Source organism: Equus quagga, chromosome 5 (assembly GCF_021613505.1).
Source record: "Equus quagga isolate Etosha38 chromosome 5, UCLA_HA_Equagga_1.0, whole genome shotgun sequence".
NCBI lineage: Eukaryota > Metazoa > Chordata > Mammalia > Perissodactyla > Equidae > Equus > Equus quagga.
Window position 1 is genome coordinate 37,623,667 of NC_060271.1, and position 15,071 is coordinate 37,638,737.

The window sequence follows — 15,071 nt, forward strand, 5'->3', positions numbered from 1 at the left end:
GGCCTGGCCACAGCGCTGCCACCCTCCTGCCTCCCCGAGTGCTTCGTGGTCTCCGAGCCGGCTCCTGTCCCTTCGCCTGCCCTCAGGTGCCTCGCTCCCCAGCATTCTAGGGTTGTCTCCATCTCCTCTCACTCTGTCCACAGGCGGGGGCTGCTGTGCCACCCCCTCAGTTCTCAGACGTGTCCCTCCAACCCCCAGTTCAGGGAGGCCCCACACTGCCTCCCGCCCGCAGACGCTGACGTGCTCCCTTCACCTCACGTCCTGAAATCCCACCTCCCCCCTCCCTGGAATCCCCGGGCAATGACATTCTCACCCTCCCAGCTCATCAGCCAGCTTTCCCCACTGCTCCTGGTATGCACGCTACTGATTCCTCTGAAAAGCTCTAAGGCCAGTCCCACACCACCACCCCCTGCCCACGGCAAGAGCCCAGGCGAGAGACAGTATTGACTGTGGTGGGCGGAATTTCTCCCCAGATTGTCCACACCCCGATCCCTGGAGCCTGTGACTATGCTCCATGCCACGGCAAAAGGGACTGTGCAGACGTAAAGGTTACCAATCAGTGATCCTAAATTAGGGAGATTATCCCGGGTTATCCAGGTGAGACCAATCTAATCCCATGAGCCCTTAAAGGCAGAGAACTTTCTCTGGCTGGAGTTGGAGAGATGAGTCAGAGGGGAGGGGAGGCAGACAGATTCGAAGCATGAGAAGGACTCAACCCACTGCTGCTGCTTTAAGATGAAGGGGACCATGAGCCGCAGACTGTGGGCGGCCTCTGGAGGCTGAGATTGACCTCCACCTGACAGCCAGCAAGGTACCGGGGACCTGAGTCTGTGACGGCTCAGGTAAGAGTCTGCCAGTTGACTGCCTGATGGACCGGGAAGCAGATTCTTCCCAGGGGCTCCGCAGAAGAGGCCGGGTCCACCAACATCTTGATTTTGGCCTCCTGAGACCCGGGGCAGAGGAACCAGCTGAGTCCACCCCGACCCCTGACCTGCAGAACCGTAAGATAATAATTCGTGCTGCTTTAAGCAGAAAACAAATACAACAGCCAAAATGTACTACAATGTTTACCACCCGCCAGGCCCTGTTCTAAGCCGTCCACAGTGATTCAGTCTCCTAACCCAGCCCCTGCAGCCATCCGCGGCACAGACGCAGACAGCGCCACCGAGCTCACCGGGGCAGGGCCAGGCTGCGGCTGTGCTCACGCCCTCGACTGCTCTGTTCCAGGGCCGCTCCTGCTGTTCCCCCACCCAGATAACAAAGATCATCAGTTCTTGCCCAGCTTCAAAGCCTTTTCAGAGGGAGTTTCCATCTTCAAACAAGTTCGACGCCAAACGTGCAGCCAGGCTTACGTTTTACACGTTGCCACCAACACGCTTTTTAGCTCCTTTCTCCCAGGTGAAGTTACTCCCCCAAGTCCCCAGGCTCCTCTTTAAAGAGGAGCTCCAGGTTGGTCTACTCTGAGGCACTCCCGACCGCAGACAGGCCTCCCCGGGGGGTCTCCACCTCAGGGCCAACCCCCTCTTCCGTGGAAAGCACTGGGTCCCCTTTCCTCTTTACTCAGATCCCCCCAGAGGGCGCACCTGAGCCCGCTGTGTGAATGCGGGTCAGCAGAGTCTCCATTCTAGTGTCACTGACCAGCCACAGGTAGGATCCCACACAACGCAATTTCCCAACTTAGTCAACTCCCTTATTATCCCGGTGACCTCATAAGGAATTCAGATATTTAGATTTCAGATGTTCCCAAAGCTAAATTTACACCCAAAGAATGAAGCTTCAGAGCCAGCCCCGATGGTTGCAGTTTGGCACTTTCACTGCTTCCACAGCCTTGGTTCGGTTCCTGGGCGCAGAACCACACCACCCGTCTATCAGCAGCCATGCTGTGGTGGTGGCTCACAGAGAAGAACTAGAAGGATTCACAACTAGGATATACAACCATGCACTGGGGCTTTGGGGAGGGAAAAAAAAAAAAAAGAAGACTGGCAACAGATGTTAGCTCAGGGCGAATCCTTCCCTGCAAAAAAAGAACGAAGCTTCTTTCTCTAGAAGCTTTGAGTCAGACAGCCCAGAGTCTGAAATCCAGCCCCACCTCCTGTGACTAGCTGTGTGACTTTGGACAAGTTACTTAACCTTTCTGATGCTCATTTCCACATCTTAAAATGAGGGTAATGATGATAGTAGTTCCTACCCCAAAGGACTTGTTTTGAGGACATAACTCTGTAAATACATACACAGAACACACATAGAATATACGTAAAACCATGAGAGATATCGTTAGTAGTCTATAAATGTATGCTGTGGCTGTTTGCATTATTTGTGCTATTCAAAAGATTGTGATCTTCCAATCATATCCATTAGAATGGCTACTATAAAAAAAAAAAACAGGAGATGACAAGTGTTGGTGAGGAGGTGGAGAAAGTGGAACCCTTGTACACTGCAGGTGGGGGTGTAAATTGGTGCAGCTGCTATGGAAAACAGCATGATACTTCCTCAAAAAATTTAAAATAATTATCATAGGATCCAGGAAGTCCACTTTTGGGTGTGTATCCAAAGGGACTGAAAGCAGGGGCTTGAAAAGATATTTTACACCCATGTTCACGGCATTATTTGCAATACCAAAAGGTGGAAACAACCCAAGTGTCCATCAACAGATGATGGATACGCAAAATGCAGGAATACACGCAATGGAATATTATTCAGCCTTAAAAAGGAAGGAATTTCTGACATATGTTACAACGTGGACGAACCTTGAAGACACTCTGCTAAGTGAAATACGTGCCACAAAAGGACAAATACTGTACGATTCCACTGATATGAGGCATCCAGAGCAGTCAGATTCATAGAGACGGAAAGTGGAATGGTGGTCGCTAGGGGCTGGGGGAGGGGGAATGGCGAGCTGTTGTTTATTGGGTACAGGGTTTCAGTTTTGCAAGATGCAAAGAGCTCTGGAGATGGATGGGGAAGACGGTGCCACAACCATGTGAATGTATTTAATGCCACTGAACTGTACACTTAAAAATGGTTAAGATGGTAAATTTTATGCTATGTGTATTTTGCCACAATAAAACAATGAGAAAAATGAGATTACAATGTAGCCCTCTTCTCTGACCTTGTTCCCTGGAAGCCCTCCACCTGCTGGAGGGAAGGCAGGCCCATCAACTGCTGTGGTGGGAAATGACCAATGAAATCAGCCCCAAGTTCCAGCTGCCGGTTCTCAAGAAGGGGAGAAAAAAGTCCCCTGAGGACTGATGAGACCAGATGGGTGAATCCCCAGAGAGAACAGCGCTGGGGGAGGAGCCGAGGTGAGTGAGGGAGCACAGCGCAGGCAAGAAGGAGAGCCAGCGAGCGCAGGTAGACGAGCCGGCAGGTGCATCCCCACTCCCCCCACCCCCCCACTCCACCCCAGCCTGTTTCTTTCTGTGGATTTCCCTACAGAGACTGAGCAGGGGCAAGAATCCTTACCCAGGCCAGGTCCACCTGTCACTTTACCTCTCAAAAAGTAGGGGTTCACTCATAATAAGAGAAATGTGAATTAAAATGGCATGGGGACCATACTTCACCTCTTCCTTCAGGAAAGATCCCTCAGGGCGACGGCACACTATGCTGGGAGGGGGTGGGAAACAGGCGTCAACCGCTGGCGGGACACCACATCTGTGACCCTCTGGTGGGCAATGTGGCAATGCCCATCAGAGTTACAGATGTACGTGCCCTGTGACACAGCAGACATACCCATGCGTGCATGAAATGATGTAAATAACAGGATGCTCATGGCAGCCTGGTTTAATAATAACAAACAAGATTATGGTGTAGGCTCCCATGGTTCTTTTCTAAGAGGCAGCCCAGAAGCGGCAGGTGCCAGGCAAAGGGACAGGAGTCACGTGGCTGTACGGTTCTGCTGTGTTCGTTAGGCCAGCCTTCTTCCATGACCCTCAAATCCCATATGAGAAGAGACTGACGCAAGACAGACAGATTGTTCCACCAATGAGAAGAGAGCAGGTGGCAGGACGCCGTCCACTGAGGGTGCAGGCGCAGGGACGAGCATCTCATCACTCTCATTTCTGTCCTTGGTTTTTCTCCCCCATCGCTACCCTCCCAGTCACAGCACTGCGCTGACTTGGGCTGTCCTACAGCTCAGTCTTCAAGGGGGTCCTGAAACCCCCGCAGTGTGGGACCCAGTGACTTCTGGGGGAGGGGCTGGGTCAGCCAGTCCTCCACTGTTGAACCGTCGCTTCTCTCTTCCTCAAAACAAAGTTTATTGAAGCGGTATACACATGCGCATGCAAGTGCGCACACACACACACGTACGCATGCGCGCGCACACACTCCGCCAAACAGGAGCTCCCACAACGTTAGAAGGGAAGAAGCACCAGCGATCAAGAAGGGAGAGGGAGGGGGCACTGATGGAGGGGTTCTCAAAGTGTGGTCCTAGAACCATCTTCACGGGACCCCGCTCCCCCCACCTGAACCTCGGGAGCATATAAATGTGAGGATTCCTGGGCCCTCCCCTAAACCCACGGGGTCAGAATGTCTCAGGTTCATGTTTAACAAGCTCTCTTATACATATGAAAAATTCAACAACCATTGGCTTGCAATTCTGGAAGAACTGAGCCCCGTTCTCAGCAGAGGTTTTGCTTTTTTTTTTTAAGATTGGCACCTGAGCCAACATCTGTTGCTAATTTTCTTTTATTTTCTTCTTCTTCTCCCCAAAGCCCCCCAGGACATAGTTGTATATTCTAGTTGTTGGTGCCTCTGGTTGTGCTACGTGGGATGCCGCCTCAGCATGGCCTGATGAGCGGTGCCACGTCCGCACCCAGGATCCGAACCAGCGAAACCCTGGGCTGCTGAAGTGGAGAGCGGGGAGTTAACCGCTTGGCCACGGGGCCGGCCCCCTCAGCGGAGTTTAAATGACAGCCACATCCCTCTCCAAAAATTATAGTTCGCAAGCCACATCAAATCACACAAAGTATAATTCACAAGGTTTAGCTCTGGAATGAGCAAGGCCGAGGCTTCCGAGCTGTGTAAGCCGGGAGAGGGGAGATTCTGAACAGAGCTCCTGACTGCTAGTCTGACACAGCAGCCAGGACGGTCATTTCAAAAGGCAAGTCTCCCCCTTGCTTAAAATCCTTCAGTACCTTCTTCCCATTACTCTTCAGACAAAACTCAAAATCCTTATGGTGGCTTGAAGGAGGCCTGTTGCCTCTTAGTCCTCCTCCTTCCCACACTTACTTCTGGACACACTGGTTTTCTCTCAGTCACTTGGGCTCACAATATGCTCCTCCACCCCAGGGCCTTTGCACGTGCTGTTCCCTTCTCCCCTTCTCTAGTTGAATCTTTGTTCTCCCTATTCCTTTCCTTTCCTTTAGAGCTCCAGTGTTGGAATGGAACTATACACGCCATTGTGGGATGCTTTGGCTTATGTATCTCTCTCCTAGCCGCTACCTGATTGCAGGACTGTATCTCATTCTGCCATTGCTGTATCTCCAGGCTTGCCTCAGGGCTGAGGATCCAGGTAAACGTGTGTGGAATGAATGAGTGATAGCAACAGTAAAACCTAGGCTGGCGAAAAGAGGCTTCCTTTTGCCATTAGGGGACCAAACACCTTACAGGATATAGAAAAAAGTCTGGAGGGCAAAACCCTGCAAATATCATTATTGATTTTCCCTGAGCCAAATGATTACAAGTGACTTTTCTTTTCTTCTTTATATTTTGCTTTCTCCCAGTTTTTTAAAACAATAAGCATGTAACTACCTTCCATTATCGGAAAAAATAAATGATGTCGAAACATTTCGATATCGACAATGAAAACAACATGTCAGCCTTGCAAATGAGCAGGAATCTTTAGAAGTGTGACTGTCTATTCTTGAGGATTCACCTGCTAGATGGACCCTCCGGGTAATTTCAAGGATGGCTTTTTATTAATACAGTTTTCTGAACTTTATTTAGTGGAATGACTTCTAGTAGCACAAATAACATAAACTATAAATTGACAGTTGAATTATTCCTCAGGGTGGCCCATAGCTGATCAAGGATGACTCTTCAGATCAGAAAGGCCCCCTGAGGTCAGCAGAGGGACCATTCCACCTCGTCTTGTTTTGCAAAACTGGAAAATGTTGGCATGTCTGCAGGTTTCAATTCTTCAAAATGGACCTGTGTCCTCACACCCTATTTTAAAACGAATCTTCTCTCCCAGATTCATTTACGCTTCAGGAAGAGAATTTGTTTAAGAGAAGATAGAAGCATCCATCAAAACTCTATTCACAAAATATCTGACAATTCATGTATCATCTGTTCTCTAGGGAGCCAGGAGAAGCTCGTGCTTCTGAAATGCAGCTGATTCCTTCATAAATCAATGCGACTGCTGCTGGCAGTGGTGACTGACTTCTTAAACTCAGTCCCAGGAGCAGTAAACAGTCAATTACTTTCATACAATGAACGCGACTCACTCTCTGACTATATAACAACTGTCCTCATTAGTCCCTTTTCCAAACAGCTTGTTAACATGAGCGGCTCTTCATCGCAACCCTGTGCCCCTCTGAGGATTCTTCTCAGTCGCCATTTCACGAGGCCGTAAGAACGATCACGACGTCATTTACTTCACGGCATCATTTACTTCGCACCACAGCCAGCCAAGTGCATTTCTCACTTAATCCTCACAAACACCCTGCGAGGGAAGTGGTTTATGGACGGGGAGAATGGGCTCAGAGTGATGAAAGAATTCCCTCGAAGTCACACAGCCAGAAAGTGGCCCAATGAGATTTAACCCAGGTCTGTCTGTCTCCAAAGCCCGTGCTTTGAAAAGTTACTCTAGTTTCTCACAGTGTGGAGGTTCCTCAAAAAACTAAAAACAGAACTGCCTACGACCCTGCCATCCCACTCCTGGGTATCTACCCAAACAACTTGAAATCAACAATCCAAAGTAACATATGCACCTCTGTGTTCATTGCAGCACTATTCACAATAGTCAAGACATGGAGGCAACCCAAGTGCCCGTCGACTGATGACTGGGTAAAGATGTGGTGGATATATACACAATGGAATACTACTCAGCCAGAAAAAACACAAATTCATCCCATTTGCAACAACATGGATGGACCTGGAGGGAATTATGCTAAGGGAAATGAGCCAGACTGAGAAAGACAAACACCAGATGATTTCACTCGTATGTGGAATATGAACAAACACACGGACAAAGTAAACAGTTCAGTGGTTACCAGGGGAAGGGGACCAAGGGGTGGGCACAAGGAGTAAAGGGGAGCACCTATGTGGTGACAGACAAGAAATAAGATACAACTGAAATTTCACAATGATGTAAACTATTATGAACTTGAATTAAAAAAAAAAAAAACCCAGCTCCCAATGCCTCCCACCCCCAGCTGTTCTGCAGCCCCTCCCGGTGCCCAGCAAGGCCCTCAGTGCTGCCCTCTTGCATCTTATCTGCGAGAAGGAAAAGCTCTTTCAGGAAGGGGCGAGCACTCTGTCTCCCTAGCCCAGCAGGTGCAGCAGGTGATCACTTACGGGAGACAGTGGCACCTCACATACCAGTTTACAAAGCATGTCCTCAGCTTTCTGACCCTCGCTACAAACCTTAGGGGTAGACAGTCCATTTGACAGCTTGTAAGAAGCCCCCAGGGAGGGACTTGTCCCATGTCACATGGTGAACAGCTGCACACACTGGTCCCAGAACACTGATCTCCCGGGACCCAGCCCAACAAGGGTGGAGCGTGTGTCAGCATATTTTGGGGGAAAAAAATTACTATAGCTTTCTAATATCACGGTCAGGTTCAAAACCGAGATCTCTGTCTCTACTTTGACCAGACAGAAAAGAAAACTACCTAAAATCTATCTCTGGTTATGATACAGAAGAAACTACAATATTTTCTTTTTGTTTTCTTTCCCCCACTTCGTGATTGAATAGATTTTCTGTGTCCTTGTAGGGAGACCACGTTATGGATGAGAATCTCAAGGGGAGGTCCATTGGGTTATTTTTAAATCTGTTGAGTTTATGATAAACACTCTCAGAAAACTAGGAATAAAGGGGGAACTTTCTTAACTTGATAAGAACATCTACAAAAAACCCACAGTTAACATCACACTTAATGGTGAAAGACTAACTCCTTTCCCCCTATGATCAGGAACAAGCAAATACAAAGATTCATATTGCTCCCACCACTCTTATCCAACGGGGTACTGGCAATCCTAGCCATTGCAATAAAGCGAGAACAGGAAATTAAAGGCATTCAGATCAGAAAAGGAGAAATAAAACTGTTCCTATTTACTGAGGACATGATTGTTTATGTATAAAATACCAAGAAATCTATCAAAAATCTAGAAAGTTCAGTTACAGTTGTAAGATACCATATAGGCAGACAAAAATCAATTGTATTTCTATATACTGTCAATGAACATGTCGACACAGAAATCAAAAATATAATACCATTTACAATCACTCAAAAAAAAAAGAGAGAGACAAAACTTAAGTGTAAATCTAACAAAACATGTACAAGACCTATACGCTGAAAACTGTGGAACACTCATGAAAGAAACCGAAGACCACCTGAGAAAACGGGGAAATACACCATGTCCACGGATGGAAGACAACATGGCAACGACATAAATGCTTCTCACACTGATAGACAGGTTTAAACACAATTCCTATCAAAATTCCAGCAAGATACTTTGGATATACAGACAGACTTATACTAAAATTAACATGGAATGGCAAAAGAACTAAAAAGGTTAAAAAGACACATTTTTTTAAAGGAAGAATAAAGCGGGAGAAATCACTACAGCATTGAAGACTTAAACAGCTACAGAAACAAAGCCTGTCATTTCAGCAGAGAGACAGACACACAGATCAGTGAAACATGACGGGGACTCAGGAATGGTCCCCACGCGAGCATGGCCAGACGATTTTTGATAAAGTTGCAAAAACAATTCAATGGAGAAAAGCCAGTCTTTTCAACAAATGGTTCTGGAGTGACTGGATATCCACATGCAATAAAGATGAACCTAAACCTCCCATCATATACGAAAATAGACTCCAAACGATTCATAGATTTAAACATAAAGTTAAAACTTTTAGGAAAACGTAAGAGAAAATACTTGGGATCAAGACTTGGCAATGTGTTCTCAGACATGACGCTAAAAGTGTGATCTCTAAAATAAAAACATGATAAACTGGGCTTTATCAAAACCTAAAACTTTTGTCTGTGAAATACTCTGTTAAGAGAATGAAAAGATAAGCTACGGACAGGAGAAAATATTTGCAAACCATATATCTGACAAAGGACTCGTATCTAAAATATATAAAGAACTTGTGAAACTCAATAGTTAAAAAACCCAAATAATCCAGTTAGAAATGGGCGAAAGACATGAAGACATATTTCACCAAAGAGGATGTGCTGAAGGCAGATAAGTCCATGAAAAGACGTTCAACATCACTAGCCACTCAGGAAATGCAAATTAAGACCATGATGAGACATCACTACACACTTAAAACAGCCAAAATAAAACATAGCGATAATACTAATTGCTGGTAAGGATGCAGAGAAACTGTGTCTCATCCATTGCTGGTGAGAACATAAAATGGTACAGCCACTCGGGATAAGTTGGTTTAGAAATCAAATGTATGCTTACCATAGGATCCAGCAATCACACTCCTGACCATTTATCCGAGAAATAAAAATGTATGTTCGCACAAAAACCTGGACACGAATGTTTATCTGCAACAGCCCCAAACTGGAAACAATAACAATATCCTTCAGTACATGAATGGTTAAACATATGGTGGTACATCTGTACCACGGAATATTACTCAGCAATAAAAAGGAACAGGCTGACAACTTGAATGGATCTCAAGGGCATCATGTTGAGTGAAAAAAAAACAATCTCAAAAGGTCACATAACATGTGACTCCATTTATATAACATTCCCCAAATGATAAAAATGATAGAAACGGAGAAGAGATTAGTGGTTGTCTGGTTTAGGGAGGGTGGTGCGAGGAGGTATCGTGAATATAAAGTTAAACCCCAGGGAGGTCTCTGATGATGGAATAGTTTTCTGTCTTGATGGCTGCACACGAGTCCACTCATGACAAAACGGCATAGAACCATACGCACACTTTGTACCATTCTCTCTCTCTATTTTTGGAACTTCTCATGACTATAATTATTTCAAAATAAAAAGTTAAAAAAAAAATCTGTTGAGTGAGGTCTGAGGCCTGGCTTTCACAGTTATGGAGAGATTCCACTGCATTTCTCTTTCTGCTTCAATATTTTAACCCCCTTCAGTTTTGAACAGGCTCAAAGCCACTGTTTCTCTTATTCCTTTCTTTCTTCCAACTTTCTTGGCTGTCAGTGCGCTGAGGCTCTGGACAAACCACAGCTAATCCAGAGAGTGAAATGAGATGGGAGAACGCGGCTTACCCTGACTCACGGGCTGGGAGACCGCTGGGCCGGCAGCAGTCTCCAGAAGCTCAGGAAAGGGCGAGAGGCCCCAGCCGAGCACTTCTGGTGGCCTGGCTGTCAGGCCAGAGCAGGGAAAGGCCTAGCTCTAAGCCCATCTTCCAAACCGCCCCATCAGGCTGCCAGGGAGGGGACGATGGGCAGGACGTCCGCAGACCCGGTCAGCAAGGACAGAGGGCGCATGGCACTTCGCATCATGCTCATTTTCACTAAGTATGCCAGGGAAACCCAGGACGTTCGGCACGTGGGTTACTGGTGGCACATCAAGGAAAGATGCGGCTGTACAGTATTAAGAGATTTGCGTCCACTGGCCAGTGAGGATGTCCGGCCGGGGTGAGGGGGGGAATGGGCAGGAAGAGTTCTTACCTCTAACACAAGGTCTGAGTCCTCATGTGTGCCAATAGTAGTACTTTTATTCAGGACAAAAAAGCCTTCTGCGCTCTTTAGATAGGCTTTCATACTCTCTGCTTTCCCTATATGAGGTTTGCAGAAAAAACTTTGTTAGAAAAATGGAGTCCTCTAATCATTCAACAACATCACATTTAGAATGAATGAAACACGTGGTGAGGTCCAAAGGAGAAACCAGCAGGAGGAGGGGGAGATGGACTGAAGGATGATCGCAGCTACAATTCTGCGTATTTTTAAGATTCTCTTTTTAATAGTGCTTTCCAGCATAGATGAGCTTGGTGCTGATAATAAAATAGAAGACATTTTTCACGTAACCAAAAACACAAACAAACAACAGCTAAAACAACCCAACAACAAATCTGATTTCCACTGACAGTTGCTCTCCACCTCCCCATTAAGCTTAGAATGAGATCAATTACCTGATATAACAAGGATTCACATTCAATATTCCTCATCCACCACTTATTAGCTTGTGACCTTGGATGAGTTACTTATTCTCTCTCTATGCCTCAGTTTCCTCATCTGTAAAATGGGGTCAATAATACTCTGTAACTCAAAGGGTTCTGTGAGAATTAAATGCAGTAACGTGTGAAGCATTTAGAATGGTAACTGCTACACATAAACACATATTTGAACTTATACTGTTATTATTGTTATTAATCTTGGGCTTCTCAAACTCTGATTCAAGGAACTCCAAGCCTTGATAGAGCTTCTTAAAGTGCCGAGTCAGTCGTCGAGGAAATACACTTTAAATGATACTTTCTTTGTAAATGACTCCATTTCATCCTAGACTTAGAAAAAAGGGATGTTTTCTAAAGGCAAAGGATCAAGATTATAGCTTGGCCATATGATCAGGACTCGGCACAGATTTTTCCCCAACATTTTATTACGAAAATGTCAAACACCCAGAAGAGTTGAAAGAAGTGGATGGTGAACTCCTGGATATCCCCCACCTAGATTCTACAATTGACGTTTTGCTTTATTTGCTTGATCACCTATCTATCCACCGATCCATTCATCCATTTTATATTTTGATGCATTTCAAAGCAAATTCTATACATGTTTTTTAAAACATAAAAATTTCAGTGACTTCAGTAGGTTCCAAAATGTTGATGATGATTCCTAGGATGCTTGAATTCTGATTTGAGATATGTCCAATTACACAGTGTGACATCCGCCATCTCAAGGCCATGTCAGAGAACGAAAGTCCCTTCCTTTTCTCTTCAACTGAAAGGTCACTGAAATGCAGAGTTGTTCGACTGTGGATAAAAACAAAAGTCCTCCAGCTGTGACCATATGTGGTCTCTGGTCTGGTTCTGCTTTTCATCAACACCCCCACCATCACTTATTGAATCCCTACTAAGTGCCAGGCGCTGGGCTACCCTTTTACACACACTGCCTCTCTTCATCTTCAGGACCACCTTACAGATGGGGAAACTGAGACTCTGAGGGGTTAAGGTCACACAGCAGTAAGTGTGAGGGAAAGAACTCCGAGCCTTTGCATGCAACCACTGCAGGACGCTCCAGCAGCTCCCCCTATATCTGTATTGTTGCTGGGTGGGCTGGAGCGGAGCGTGAGGGGTTACTGTGTGTTGACACTTGGGACATGCAATAAAAAACAGTCCTTAACACCAGGATTCTATCATCTGAAAGGAAGCAAAGACCCTACCTGGGGGAAGAGAAATAAAAATAAGCCAGATAGTTTATTTTATATTTGCAAACTCTGAGGCCTACGAATGCCTCACAAATATTGATGTTTTCATATAATGAGACATAAATTTTTTTAAGTTCGCCGTCATTAATATGGGGGAAATGACATTTCCTTGTCCAAAAGAACCATGCTCTGTTGCCATCAAATCACTTTAGTTATTAATCTTCAATTGCAGAGGACCACATGATCAAGCAACACACTCAGGACTAGTTAATCTAGAATGTAAACTTTTGAGAAATGTCTCTTCTAAGGAAAACCACAGGAAATGTCACTAGACTAAAACCCAAAACTTGGATCATGCATGTATTTGTTTTTTAGCTCTCACCCGAGATGTCCCCAAGGCTGGCGCCCTCTCTCTGCTCAGCTGTCCCCCTTGTGGTAACCACGCAAGCACCCTGGCTGAAGGCGTCCTCCTGTCATTCAACTTGCTAGCTTATCTCCCTGCTGGGTTTCTTTCCTTGTACTAATCGTTCTGACATTTTCTTGTTCCTTTATTTAGTTGTGTTTGCTGTTTCCCTTTCTCTAAGACATATGTTCCCGGAGAGCCAGAACTGTGTTGTTTTTGTTAAGAGACAATTTTTCGTGAGTATCTTGTGTTCGTCCCAACTTCAGAGCAAAGGCACGGACGATTTTGTCCTGCACTATATTTCCAAGGATGTTTAGATGGCAAACAGCCTGGGAGGATACAGGTAACGTTGATTATAAAGATAACGGCTCCTTCTGAGGCAAAAGTTGGGCAGGTTTGCTAGCAAGCCCCTTCAGAGATTGGGGTTTCCTAGGGTTGGGGTTCTTTAGCTGGGACACAGACCCACTGCGTGCACAGCATCCACCTGGGCTATTGGGTACCACAGCAAGGGACTTGCGGCAAGGGGAATCAGTGAGGATATGAAGCTCTGCTTGCCTGTTGTGCCCACTCTGCTGTGAGTAATAAAGTCCTTTGTCTCTGGCCCAGGAGTCCTTGTCTTCTGCCAGCATCTATAAGCTGGCCAGGCTAACCGATTAGCTTGCAAGCAGGATAAAACCTCAGACCCTTTCAGTTCCCGACAGTTTTGCTCATTGCCCCACCTCCAGCGCCCGGAGCAGCACCTGAGACAGGTGCTCAGCAAACGCTTGCTGAATGAGTGAAAATACAAAATGACACCTCAAAGCGAGCCAGCGCAGCCCTCTGGCTAGGAATCCTTGACAGTAACTAGGTTTCATTTTTCCCTTCATTATCCATCCTAGATAACTTCTTGGAAAATCTAAATTCTATCTTTTTAGCTTTTGGGTTGGCCAATTATTTCCCCACCTTAATCTTGCCTGTGCAGTCACTACCCTGCCTGAGAACACTGTAGAAAGGAATTTGACTGTGTTAAACCGTAAATTCGTTCTTATTCAGCGCCATAGAGCGCAGTCACAGTAAAGAGAAGAGCGTCCGTCATCTGCGTCCCCCCTCAGAGGGCTCAGAATGGGGCTATAGGAGCACAATTTCTTTTGAAGGCTACAAGGTCTTCAGTGGCCTGGGAGCTGGAGAAGTTCCTTAGAGAAGGGAGGTCAGGTATGGGGGATCTCGGACCACCGGGTGGTGTTGTCTGTAAATCGGGGGAACCAGGGAGCGCCCCTCCTAATCCAGCTGGACCAGCTGGGGTCCACAGGACATCCGCGAGTGGGAGCGGCTGGTGCCAAGGAGGAGCCTAAAGTTCCTTGGGGGTTCTGCGCTTACGAAGGAAGGGCTGGTATGGGGCCCTCCTCTGGGGTGCTCCTGGAGATCGGAGCCCGGGTCGGGATGGGGCCTGTCCCCCGGCTCCCCGCCAGCCCTGGACCTCGCAGGGCCGGCCGCATCCGGCCCCAGGGACGCGCCGCCGCCTCCTCCCGCGCCGCGCTCACCTGGCCGGAGGAAGAAGCCCACTCTCGGTCCTCCGCCAAGAGCCAGGTCGGCTCAGGAGGCGCGGGACCCGCTCCGGGCCGAGGCCGCCCGGCCGCGCTCCCGCGGAGTCTCCAGCCCGCGGCCCGCACCCCGCGCGCCCGCCCCGCCTGTGTACGCGCGTCGCCATGGCAACGCCGCCGGCCGGCCGAGCTGCGGGGGCGTGGCCTGCGGGGCGGCGCGCGAGGGGGCACCCGAGCGGAGGACGCCCCGCAGCAGCGCCTTGAGGGGTCCCCCGCCCTGCTACCTTGGGGTTCCCAGCACCATCTCAGAGAGCGGGAAACAGAGGCTCGGGGGTCACAGAAGTAGCCCGAGGGTTTGCAGCGAGGAGAATCCTTCCTGCTACCCCTTGCTCTGGGCTGGGTGCGTGGAGGGGGTGGGGATGGGTGGGAGGGGGATGGAACTGAACTGAGAGAAGCTTGGAGGTTATTCCCCCCGCCCCACCCAAATCTCTAGTCCTCTCTGTTGCAGAAAATAGAGGTCGCTGGGGGGACCACCACTTCTGGGGGTTGGGGTGGGGATGGGCTGGAAGGAACAATTTTGAAAGAATGAGGGTTTCGTCCATGTGCTGGGGAAAGGATACTTC

General features: G+C 47.5%; 1 protein-coding gene across 8 annotated transcripts in view; it reads right to left on the bottom strand.

Annotated features, from left to right (window-relative positions):
• The window catches only part of FHAD1 (forkhead associated phosphopeptide binding domain 1), a 130,677-nt gene extending 116,095 nt beyond the window's left edge, over nt 1–14,582 (bottom strand). For all 8 annotated transcript variants that reach the window (XM_046662089.1, XM_046662087.1, XM_046662084.1 and 5 more), the window contains exons 1-2: nt 14,449–14,582; nt 10,830–10,936 (exon numbers count right to left, since the gene is read on the bottom strand). In XM_046662089.1, the coding sequence (XP_046518045.1) occupies nt 10,830–10,922 (93 nt within the window). In that variant the 5' untranslated portion in view covers nt 10,923–10,936; nt 14,449–14,582. The remainder of the gene's footprint in view (nt 1–10,829; nt 10,937–14,448) is intronic.
• Nucleotides 14,583–15,071: the final 489 nt, after the last annotated feature.